The sequence below is a fragment of the Mytilus californianus genome, unplaced genomic scaffold, assembly GCF_021869535.1.
Source record: "Mytilus californianus isolate M0D057914Y unplaced genomic scaffold, xbMytCali1.0.p SCAF_2, whole genome shotgun sequence".
Lineage (NCBI taxonomy): Eukaryota > Metazoa > Mollusca > Bivalvia > Mytilida > Mytilidae > Mytilus > Mytilus californianus.
Genome location: NW_026262668.1, coordinates 133,089,408 through 133,101,960, shown reverse-complemented (window position 1 = coordinate 133,101,960; position 12,553 = coordinate 133,089,408). Strand labels below are relative to the sequence as shown.

At 33.4% G+C, this 12,553-nt stretch overlaps 1 protein-coding gene across 1 annotated transcript in view; it reads left to right on the top strand.

Annotated features, from left to right (window-relative positions):
* The first annotated feature begins 2,139 nt into the window (after positions 1 to 2,139).
* Positions 2,140 to 12,553, top strand: part of LOC127731080 (formin-like protein 3) — an 85,109-nt gene continuing 74,695 nt past the window's right edge. Inside the window, exons 1-2 of the mRNA XM_052239941.1 lie at positions 2,140 to 2,273; positions 8,441 to 8,611. Coding sequence (XP_052095901.1) covers positions 2,216 to 2,273; positions 8,441 to 8,611 — 229 coding nt within the window. The 5' untranslated portion in view covers positions 2,140 to 2,215. The remainder of the gene's footprint in view (positions 2,274 to 8,440; positions 8,612 to 12,553) is intronic.

The window sequence follows — 12,553 nt, the reverse complement described above, 5'->3', positions numbered from 1 at the left end:
TTTCTTCGGGAAATTACTGAACCTAGTCAGGAATATAACAGTTGTTTTTCACTCTTTATGTGGTTGATAATGTTTGATTTTTCAGTCTTTAGGGACTTCCCCTTATTGAAATACCTTGAAGGTCGGTATTTTTGCTATTCTTTTTTATAGCACAAACGAGATTTGTGTTATGCGTTAGTGAGACAGAACTCCAACGACGAAATATCTAGTGGTTTAACATTAGAATTTAGACATAATACAGTAAGTCATGTTATGAATGTTGATGATAAATTAAACAGAGACTATCAAAGATCTACAATCAACACCAACTTTCCAAAATACCAAAAAGAAGAGAGACTATCCACGATCTACAATCAACACCAACTTTCCAAAATACCAAAAATAAGAGAGACTATCCAAGATCTACAATCAACACCAACTTTCCAAAATACCAAAAAGAAGAGAGACTATCCACGATCTACAATCAACACCAACTTTCCAAAATACCAAAAAGAAGAGAGACTATCCACGATCTACAATCAACACCAACTTTCCAAAATACCAAAAATAAGAGAGACTATCCAAGATCTACAATCAACACCAACTTTCCAAAATACCCAAAAGAAGAGAGACTATCCACGATCTACAATCAACACCAACTTTCCAAAATACCAAAAATAAGAGAGACTATCCAAGATCTACAATCAAGACCAACTTTCCAAAATACCAGAAATAAGAGAGACTATCCAAGATCTTCAATCAACACCAACTTTCCAAAATACCAAAAATAAGAGAGACTATCTAAGAAATGCAATCAACACCAACTTCCCAAAATACCAAAAAGAAGGTACCACAAAAAAAAACTGCAGAGGTTCCAGGAATTGAATACACATATTTGTGCACATGAATACGTGACGGGAATAACAAATGGTTGAGATCGCAACCCGGTCTCTTTCAATCTCGAAATAACAAAAGTGAATTTGTAGATAAAAAGACGCACAATAAAATTTGGTTAGGAGAAAGCGCATAATTTTCTAAATAACGGTAAAATAAAAATAGAAAAAACATACACACAAATCTATTACAAACAATACCAATTCAAAGAATGCTAACAGTTACTGACATCAAACTCAAAGTACTATCTGCTGATATGAAATCATGCCTTTCTTTACTCCATCGGCAGCTGCACTGTATAGCAAATTTCACATAACAACATCATAACTAGTGCACAATTACACGAATTTGGGCAATACCCAAATATATTTATGTAGAAAAATTAAAGAAACATAATAGTGTTGTTTTTCGAGATTGACCTTCGAGAGATAGCCATGAGTAGGAAAGCCACATATATATAAATTACTTTTCATAAATATATTTTACGTACTTAAATCCAAACTGAATACCTAAAAACATTCTTACAATAAAATTCCGAACGGCAATTTGAAAGAGCAGCGATGCCTTTCCATTTCAAGCAATTGTGCCCTTTTTTCTTCTCATCTGATATGAATGGAATGATAATTTTCAAATCCATTTGACAGACTATTTATAATGATCTGCCACCCTAGTTTAGTTAAAAACTATTTGAAATACAGTTATATATCTTCCTTTTCATTCTCATACATTGGTCGTATTTTTCTGGCATTACGATTTGTAAATAACCTAGCACCTTCGTATAAACACGCTCACAAACAGAAACACACACACACACACACACACACACTCATTGTTCAATGCAGAGGGGTGACACGGGGTGTTTATTTGCCAAATCCCGCTATTTTAATAATTAATGTTCAGAAATTCTTTCACCTAAATCACACTTTTTTTACCCCTTCTATCCCATATCCCCATTTTATTTGACCCCCTTTATCCCACATCCCAATAGCGTGTCATCCCCGTCAAGGGATGTATTTCATCCTTTTCCTTTGTTAATGTAATTTGTAGTGTGTATTGAAAGATATGTTGTGAAAAAGACCCAACTGTAATTTTGTTGCTGGAAAAAGAACATACTTTTACTGAAAGCAAGATAGTATCTACCTTTGCATCCTTGATACCTTGGGTGAATGCATTTTAACTCGATATTTAACCAATAACTATTTGTCTTGACTTTATCCCTCAGTAGGTATGTTGTAAATAACTTAGTTTAATAAAGTGAAAAGACTTGTACGTTGTACTTCCTTCCTGAATACTTTACAACAATAACAGTGTTTATACGAGCTGTTTTAACCTGTAAAATAGAATGGATCTTATTCAGGAACAGTCGACGCCCTCTGGTACCGACGAAGATGAGGGTACAGGTACATGTAATTGTTTTCTATTTCCTTTGCTGGTAATTCTTGCATATAATTATGATATAAATATAAATAGATGATATGATTCTACTTATAGATAGTGACATACTTCGTGATAGAATGAAAATTAATTGACAATAAGGTGTTACAGTTTAGAACTGCATTTAAAATGTTGACATCGGAACTATGACCGAAGATTTGAGACGGTCGAAAATGAAGTTTTACTGGCGATGCGAAGCGTATATTTATGACCGTCAAATAGAGATAGAGATTTGACGGTGTCAATAACATTAACGGTATCAATTTTACTGAACCAAACGCGGATTTCGACAATTAACGCCTCAACTCTTCAAATACAGCATTGGTATTCATTTTCTAATGCAATACTCGTAAACTGTACAAAATAAAACATTTCAAATGTCCCAGAACGGAAGACTGTGATTGCGAAATGGTTGTTGTCATTGTATCCGACGGTCAACCTTGTAATTGACGGCAGATGTGATATCCAATCAAAACTGAATTACATATAAAACTGTATTGTATTCGGCGATTATGGTAGATTATTTGGAGTCTCCGTCACATTCATTTATCTTAAGATTATGCGATTATTAAAGAGCATAGTTTTTAGACACTAGAATGGCAATATTAGTTTAGATTAAATTTTGTCCAAGCTCTATTAGGACCTTTTTTCTTCTTTAAATCATGTATATTTTCCCTGGAGAGGGTTACTATGTTATGTCATAAGTATCTAAACAGGGGTCATGAAAATAATATAAAACCTCGACCTTGTAATCCTAGAATTTGTTTTCTTTTATGTGGACCCTCGTGTCGGAGTTAAAGTTAATCCGAACACAGAGATGGATACGCCACTCGCGCGGCCGTAGCGCACTCTTAAAGGAAATGAGGCAAAAGGGGGGGGGGGGGCGAAAACTTTGCGCTATATTGACCTGACTCGACTAAGTGAAGATCAAAATCACAACGAATACAGCGTCGTTATGACAGTTCAGGTCGATTGATTGATTGATTGAATGCTTCTATCGTCCAGCAGCAGATAGTACATGCATATTTGGGAGGATATCATGTTACAGAGATATTACCATACCTTGCTTTATAAATCGATATGCGATTCTTTTTTTCGAAATCGAGGGGGGAAAATATGAAAATAAAACCAAAACCAAAGCGTTAAGATTTCGGTAATGCACCAAATGTATCCAAATATAGTACAGTGTGCTTTAAGTCGAAGAAATTAGGGTAACTGTTGTTGCGTCTTGTCGTTTGGTGTAATTAATATAAGTTCGCATCGTTATTATTAATTTTTTGTATTGAAATTTTATACTTTCCTTTAGACAATGCACAAAATCACTTTTTTTAGCACTTTTTTTAGTACTGTTTATGACGTCACTGCATAAAATCTACTCTAAAGTTCATACTTATAGTCGATTAACTTCAAAAACGAAAAAGGGCAAACAACTCCATGACCAAAAGGTAGAATGTCAAAATATGTTAGACAACATTGGAAAGTAAAAGTTTTACTTAAAATGTATGTTATATATTGCAATGGGCTGATATTAAAGAGTAATATATATATATATATAGAAGTCTATAAAAAGGACCAACCAGCAAATTTACTATGTACCGGATCGTCTAGAATAGACGATACTGTGCAGATAAGGAAAAAAATTATATAAGTCTAGAGATTTGCACAACGATACTAATATAAGATGGTATTATACGAAGATGTTGTTAATAAATCGTGTTGATACTTGTTAAAATAATTGACACCGAAGAAGGCTATTTGTTAAGCCGAAATATTTGTCAACACGATTTATTAACAACATCTTCGTATAATACCATCCTATATTAGTATCGTTGTGCAAATCTCTAGACTTATATATATATATATATATATATATATATTTATTGTTTTCTGTTTGGTATTAAATTAATATCAAAATTCAAGAGTCTATCCTAAATTGAGGTAAATTATATGGCCTTCCAAATACCGTTTCGATTCCTAACATCACTGAAGAGACATTAATTGTCGAAATCCGGATATGGTGTACCAATTTTTGCACCTCATGTTTGCGGTAAACCATCTTTTCCGCAAGTTTATTGTTTTCTGTTTGGTATTAAATTAATATTTAAGATCCATTTTGTTACATCTGGTGATCCGTTTATTTGGCAATCGCCATGGCAGTCATCAGTGTTTAAGAACATCCGTTGTTCGGCCTGCTAGTCAAATGCGTTTTGGCAAAATATACTTTTTCACGTTTTTGGTCTTTTGGAAAATGTTGTTTGTGCTGTATTTAGACCCCTCTACCAAGAAATTTCTTTGCATGCACACGTAAAAAATTGCGGTTTTTATCCAACACAATCATAGGTTTGAACGTTGTTTTCAATTTAGACTTGTATATATTTGGAACTTTTACAATTTCGAGCCGGGTCAAATGAAAAATGTTATCAAGACATTGATGACTTAATGTTTGAAGAATTTGCCAAAAAAGCAGACGGAAATCTTCTAGAACAAATCTGTAAATTGTGGAAAGATGAATGTCAGACAGAAAAATTAAACTCCCTGCAACGATGGGAAAAGAGTAATGTTTGGTTTAATAAATGAAATCCAATTTCTCAAGGAATACTCTTCAGAAAATCCGTTTCTAAAGAAAACACGGTATCCAAAACCATATGCCCAAGTCGTTGGACAAGACCTACCAGAATCTAAAAATACTAGAGATCAAGGTCAATCCACACCAAGACCTAATCGAGGAACCAACACTAATGCATATAGAAGAAATAATTCTCAATCACGAGAAAGGAATAGAAACAGAGGTGCGAAAAATGATTACCGACTACAAAGATATAACTTTGAACCAAGGAGAAATAATAACTCCAAGAATAACTATTTTGGACAAACTCAAAACAGAAAAAAAGAACCAGAATATAGAACAAACGATCGAAACAACAGATTTAACAATAATAATTATCAACCTTATGATCAGGAGAAAAAGAACGCGTTTTTATACGCCCGTTTACGGGACGTATTATGGTATACCGTTGTCCGTCTGTCCGTCCGTCTGTCCGTCCGTCCGTCCGTCTGTCCGTCCGTCCGTCTTCAACATGTCGGATAATAACTCAAAAACGCTTTAAACAATTCGCATGAAACTTTAATGAAATGTTTATATCTATTGACCTGAGCTCCCTTTCATTTTTTATAAATTTTAGATTTTCAGTTTCCTAGTATTGGGTTTTTTTTCAATTAAAAAAGGGGGATTGGATTTTCCAGTTTTCGGACATTAAGTCAAAAACACTTTAACCAATATGCATGAAACTTTGGTGAATTGTTTATATCTATTGACGTGAGCCCCCTTTCGTTTTTTATAAATTTCGAATTTACCGTTTCCGAGTTTTGGGGTTTTATTCATTAAAAAAGGGGGGATTTTCCAGTTTTCGGACAATAACTCAAAAACAATTTCACCAATTTGCAAGAAACTTTGGTGAATTGTTTATTTCTATCAACATGAGCTCCCTTTTGATTTTTATAAATTTTAGACTATAAGTTTACCATTTATGGGGTTTTATTCATTACAAAAAGGGGATTTTCCAGTTTTCGGACAAGAACTCAAAAATGCTTTCAGCATTTTTAATGAAATTTTGGTAAATTGTTTATATATATTGTTGTAAGCTCCCTTTTGATTTTTATAAATTTTAGATTATAAGTTTCCGAGTTATAAGATTTTATTCATAAAAAAGGGGTGATTTTCAAGTTTTTTGGATAATATCCTTAAAGTGCTTAGAGCAGTTTTCATTAAACTTTGATGACTGATTTATATCTATGAAGATGACCTCCCTTTAGTTTTTTATAAATTTCTGATATAACATTGAGAAGTTATTGAACTTTATTTGTTTATAGTCTGACAACAGATTTACTAAGTATTGAGCAACAGCACAGTGTATTGCACAACAAGAAGAAATCTTTAATTGAATATAAATTCAATTCATATAACCAATTTCTAGTTCTTTGACTACATTTATTCAGAAACCTTTAATATGTCAAGTATTTAATTACAATCCAAATTCAGACCTGTATCAAGCTTGAATATTGTGTTCATTTTTGCCCCAACTGTTCAGGGTTGAACCTCTGCGGGCGTACCCAGCTGCGCTCAGCGAAGCAGTTTATTTAGATCTGGGCCAACGATATCAAGACACGAGATGGAACCCCCAGACCAACCAATACCAAAATTAATAAACTTAACCTTAACCACGAAAAAACTTTCTCCAGATAAATTTTACATATTATCAAGTGGATTGAAATTTACTCCCACACCACAAAAATCTAACTATACAGAAATACAAGATGATATCTCTAATTTTTGCTGAAAACTACGCTTAACTGAAGAATTTTTTTACCAAGACAATGAAGATGAATCTTTAGTTAGAAACAAAAGCGACTATACACCTTCTAAAGGTGTAAACCTTACCCTTGATAAATATTGTGAATATATTACAGATTTTCCTTACGAAAATATTCAGCTTCCACGAATTAAATCGAACCTAAAGAAAACAGACTGGAACATTATTAGCGATCTTCAAAACAATAAAAACATTGTGATAAAAGAAGCCGATAAAGGTAGCGCTGTTGTCATAATGGACACTGATAACTATAAAAATATAATTCTTAATATGCTTCAAGATTATACATATTATGAGAATGTTAACAATTATAAACAACAGAAGATCATTGCAAAATTAATTGTATTAGTAAATTTGTATCGTAAAGGGTTAACCAAGAAAGAATGCGATTACATCACAAATTTCAAATGTAAAACCAGTCAGATCTATGGACTACCCAAAATTCACAAAAGTCTGAGGATTAAAGAAGCATGCAATCATACCAAAAGTTCTTGTGTAAATATATGTGCACTCAACGATCTTAAAATGCGACCGATAGTTGCTGGTCCTGCATGTGAAACGCACAGACTGAGTAACTTTTTAGATATTCTTCTCAAACCTTTATTGAAACACGTTCCAAGTTTTATAAGAGACGACTTAGATGTGTTGAACTATCTTCCGAAAAATGTAGAAATGTAACACTATAATAGTTTCATTTGATGTAGTCAGTCTCTACACGAATATTCCATATAAATACGGAATAGAAGCAATTAATTATTGGATAGAAAAATACAAAACCGAACTACCTAACCGAATAGAAAAGGAAATTATAATTGAAGGACTTCGGTTTATTCTTTCATGTTTGACACCAAAATGTATCGCCAAAAATCAGGCACTGCAATGGGTACAAAAGTTGCACCTACATATGCCAATCTAGAGATGGGATACCTCGAGATCCAGATGTATTGGAGATCACAACGAAAATTCGGACATTTGTTTTATAAGTTTTTTATGGAAAATTGTAAAAGATACTTAGATGACTGTTTTATTTTATGGAATATCAGCTTAGATATGTTAATGGAATTCAAAGATTTGCTCAATGAAATAAACGAGAACATTCAATTTACTATGGAATACAATAGTAACCAATTACCATTTTTAGACATTCTTATCATAAAAAAACGGAACAAACATAGAAACAGACATTTTCTATAAACCGACTGATTCCAAACAATATCTACTTTTTACATCCTGTCATCCAAAACATACGAGAGTAAATATACCATATAAGCTAGCTAAACGCATATGTACTATCATTTCAAATCCAGAATTAAGGGATACAAGATTAAATGCATTAAGATACATACTTAAACTTTCGTTTTAAGTACCTACGTTGTACTATATTATGACGTTCAGGATTAAATAATGTTATCGCTAATAACATCGCCCCTGACGACGTCGCTAGCAACCATATCCATGAATATCTGTGAAACAGTGAAACCGGTAGGAAACTATGGAGAACATTTTTAAACAATTTGATGTCTTAATAGACAAAATGTGAATATTCATATTGAATATAAATATTTAGCGCATTTTCAGCCTTTTTTTTCATATAATATATATATATATATATATATGCAGTTTTGATATACAGAGACATTTTAAACCAGCGTCAACAAGCACATTTGTTGCGATGTCTGCATATCTAGATATTTTAGATAATATACATGCGCATAACACATTTTGACCGCACTCATACAAAGCTTTTTTGTTACTTTATTTAGATGAGAAACTATCAACCAACTTTCCCATTCCGGCAAGTTCTGAAGATGAATTATTACTTCCCGGAACAACAGACGAGTCTCTGTCACCATTAGCGAGTAGTGAAGACGAAATCCTATCTCCTCAGAAAAGCGAAGACGACGAAAAATATAATCAATCAAAACAAGAATCAGGTGACAAATTACAAATTACACATAACTGGTATGGTATTTCTAAATCAAAAAAGTGTCTTCCATATGTTAATCTCTAAAATCTTACGAATAAAGGCAAACTGTGAATGACACAGTCTGCAAGTGGCTTCTATCTACATCGATAAAAACACTAAGATATAACGACAATCACCGATGATGCCTATACTTGGTCACCCACATTAATACGGGTATGGCTTTACTAGTTTTTGGGGTATTCAATCGTCAACTTTTTTTAGTCATATATAAGGCATAAGATTTTATAGCGATGAACGTGTTTCTTTATACAAAAATTTTTATGGTTAAAAAATATGGTTTGTGATATTACGTCAAATCAACGTTAAAAGTTTTGGGCAATCGAAACCATTAGTCGAAAAAGAAAGACAACATTATATCCATAAGACAAAAGACTTACTTACAAACAGCAGTCCACACAAACTACACAGATACCTAAATGTAAGCAACATAAACCCCGGACTTGGAGTGAACTTTGTAAACCGGAAGGGTTAAAGTTCCTGGTGTGTATTATACTTGTTTACAATTCGTTGACGTGTCTTTCCCTGTGATTATGTTTAATAAAGTATCGAATTGGTTTATGTCTTTTATCTTACCCTAAGACATACACAAATTTATACATTAATATAGGTTAGTGTAAATCGTCTAACCGGTATACCTAATATCCGATTGCGAAATTTAAAACAAAGTTTCCAGGACAACCTTTCTTTACTGAATAAGTAGAAATTTAGGAGAAACTGACAATGAAATATCGCAATATCTACGTTGGATTTTTTCTGACGGTCGAGATGTTTCCCATAAGTGTCTTAAAAATGCCGGACTCATCTAGCTAAACAGATGTTGAAAAAATGTTTAAATTTCTTCCGATACATTTCTGATATATGTTAAAATGGGTAACTCGCTAGCCCAAACGAAGGATGGTTAATATTTAAACGTCATAGGGGTCCTAAAATTAAGACTTGTCTGTTTATCTATATATTCTACTCCCGAGCATATACGGTTTTAGTTATGATTTGGCACATCAATTTTGAAATTTAGGTTTTGAATGCTCTTCAACTTCGTATTTGATTTGATTTGACCTTCCAAATACTTTGATTTGAGTGCCACTGATCAGTCTTATGTAGACAGAAAGCGTGTCTGACGTACCGAATTATAACCTTGTATCATTATTTGCTTTTCACAACCACTGGCTCAATGCCACTGCACGTTCATTCCGAGGGTTTCTCCAGTTATGTAGTAAGTCCTCCTGTGTTGACAGGAAATATCATTTTGGTTTTCTTCGACTTCATATTTATTTTGATCTGATTCGAGATCCACTGATTGTTTAAATAAAATTCACGTGCGTCTGGCGTCTGGCGTACCAAATTAAAAGCCTTGAATATTTGGTGAGTCCTACCAAGAGTAGGTATCAAAAAGTTGGTGATATAAACTGACATAGTCAGATACTTTTAATGTTTCAACAGAAAGTAGTGGGATGAAACAGGTTTTAATGCCGTGCCAACAGTGCCACTTTTACCTCAGTTCCGAGGGTAAAATCACCCCAGTAGTCAGCATTATTGTGTTGGCACGGAATATCATTGATATTGTCGTTTTTTTTTTGTTAAATTCCTGTTTATGTAACGTTGAACTATTCGAAACACTAAACTTTTTCTACTACCGGGAATAAATGCTTCAGTCATATTTGGCACCCCTTTTTGGAATTAAAGGTTTTCAAGATTCTTCAAATTCCAACTGCTTTGAATTGCGCGTTACTGGTGAGTTTTGTGTAGACAAAAAGCGCGTCTGAAGTACCAAACTATAAGCCTGGTATCTTTGACGAGTTTATACAAACACTTGATCGATGCCACTGCTGGTTGGACGTTGGTCTCCCGATGGTTTCACCAACCATGTAGTAAGTACTCCTGTGTTGACATGACATATCATTGATATGGTAATTTCTGTAAATTTCCTGTTGCGGTAATGTGAATTATATGAAATACTTAATTTTTCTATTTCTATCTATGGATTAGCCGTATTTGGCATAAAGTTTTTGGAAAGTTAAGTTTTCAAATCTCTTCAACTTCATATTTGATTAAACCCAAGAACTGATTTGATACGAGCGCCAGTGATGAGTTATTTACTATTATACAAGTCACGCGCGTTTGACAAATCAAATTATAAGTCTGGAATCTTTGACGAGTCCCACTGCGTAGAGTAGGGAAGGACAAATGTGGTGATTTCAAGATTTATCCTAGAAAATCTCCTTCTATAAATCTTTTAATGACCTTCTTGGGGACAGTTGGTGATATAGACTGTCACAGTCCTGACAGGTCAGTTCAGAGGGTATACCCTAACCAGTAGTCAGCACTTTTGTGTTTACTTGGAATGTCATTGGTATGGTCATTTTTTGGTGTTAATTTCCTGTTTATGTAATGTTGAACTATTCGAAACACTAAAATTTTTCTATTTCAAGGAATAAATGGCCTTAGTCATATTTGGCACCACTTTTTAGAATTTAAGGTTTTCAATGCTCTTCAAATTCGTATTTGATTTGACATTTCAACTGGTTTCATTTGTGTGCCACTGATCAGTCTGATGTAGACGAAAAGCGCTTATGTAGTAACAAATTATAATCCTGGTATCTTTTATTGGTTTTTACAACCATAGGGTCGATGCCACTGAAGGTTGAAGTTTCGTCCTTTAGGGTTTCAACAGCCATATAGTAAATGCTCTTGTGTTGACATGAAATATGATTGATATACTGATTTTTTGTAAAACTTCCTGTTGAGGTAATATTGAATTGTATTAACTACTTAGTGTTTCTTTCCCCTAATGACCGTTGAAAAAAATCTTAGGAAACGCTGTCTTTCAGATTGTTTACCTTCAGCGTCATTCTGGGAAACGATTGCTTTCCGATTTTCAGGAAACGACTTCATTCAGATGGAACGAAATGAATGAAATTTGCTAGCTATCGGATCACATGCAGACTATAAAATTTGTTTTTGTTTTCGATATTTATTTATTTATTAACACCCTAAGACACAGCGGAAGTAACAAGTCGAATTGTTGCCTGACTTGATAGGCAACGGGATATTTCACTCCAATAAAACATATAGTAAAGATTAAAATGTTCAAATGGACAGCCATTACATTTACGGTTTATTTATTTTTATCATACTTTATGTATAATAACTTCTCTTGGTATAAAAATAAAAACTACAACAAATACTTTTTTATTTTGTTTGACTGCTTGATTTGTATGTTTTTGGGGTTTTGGGGGTTTTTTTTTGTTTTTTTGCTGTGCTTGATATTCTAACTTATGCTATGTTTTAAGATATACATTATTTTACATGCATATTTCTCAAATATGACTGAAATTACACTTTTAACTTTTATGATCTTTATGTGTCGTCTATGTTATCTTACCATGCACTGTATCTTTAAAATTGTGTTGTTTTCATGGCTCATGTATGTGTGTATCTATTTTGTATGGAAAGCCTCAGCTGTTATATATTAGAGATTTGCAAAAGGTTATGCTGAAGCTTAAAATGTAAAGTTAAGACAGCGTGATGTTGAATTGAGTCATCAAAATGCTAACTCTAAATTACAATATGCTAAGTTGAATTTGTGCAATGTTGACTTGCAATGACAAGTGCTTTAGTCGTGATAGTATAATGATAAGTCACGATGTTGTGATGATATGCCAAACACACGTAACGTTGGGTTTAAAGTACATGATGTGAAGTTGACGTTGCATGATGTTAGCTTGCAGATGGATACTGCGCAGTCATCCACATCGACAGCTATGATAAAAAATAAAGTGAATAGCTAAAATGTATGGTGCTGACTTGTTATTAATAAATGTTGAGCTGAGATAGTACGATGTTATATCATTGTGATATTACGATAGGTCTATCATGCAATCTGTTGATT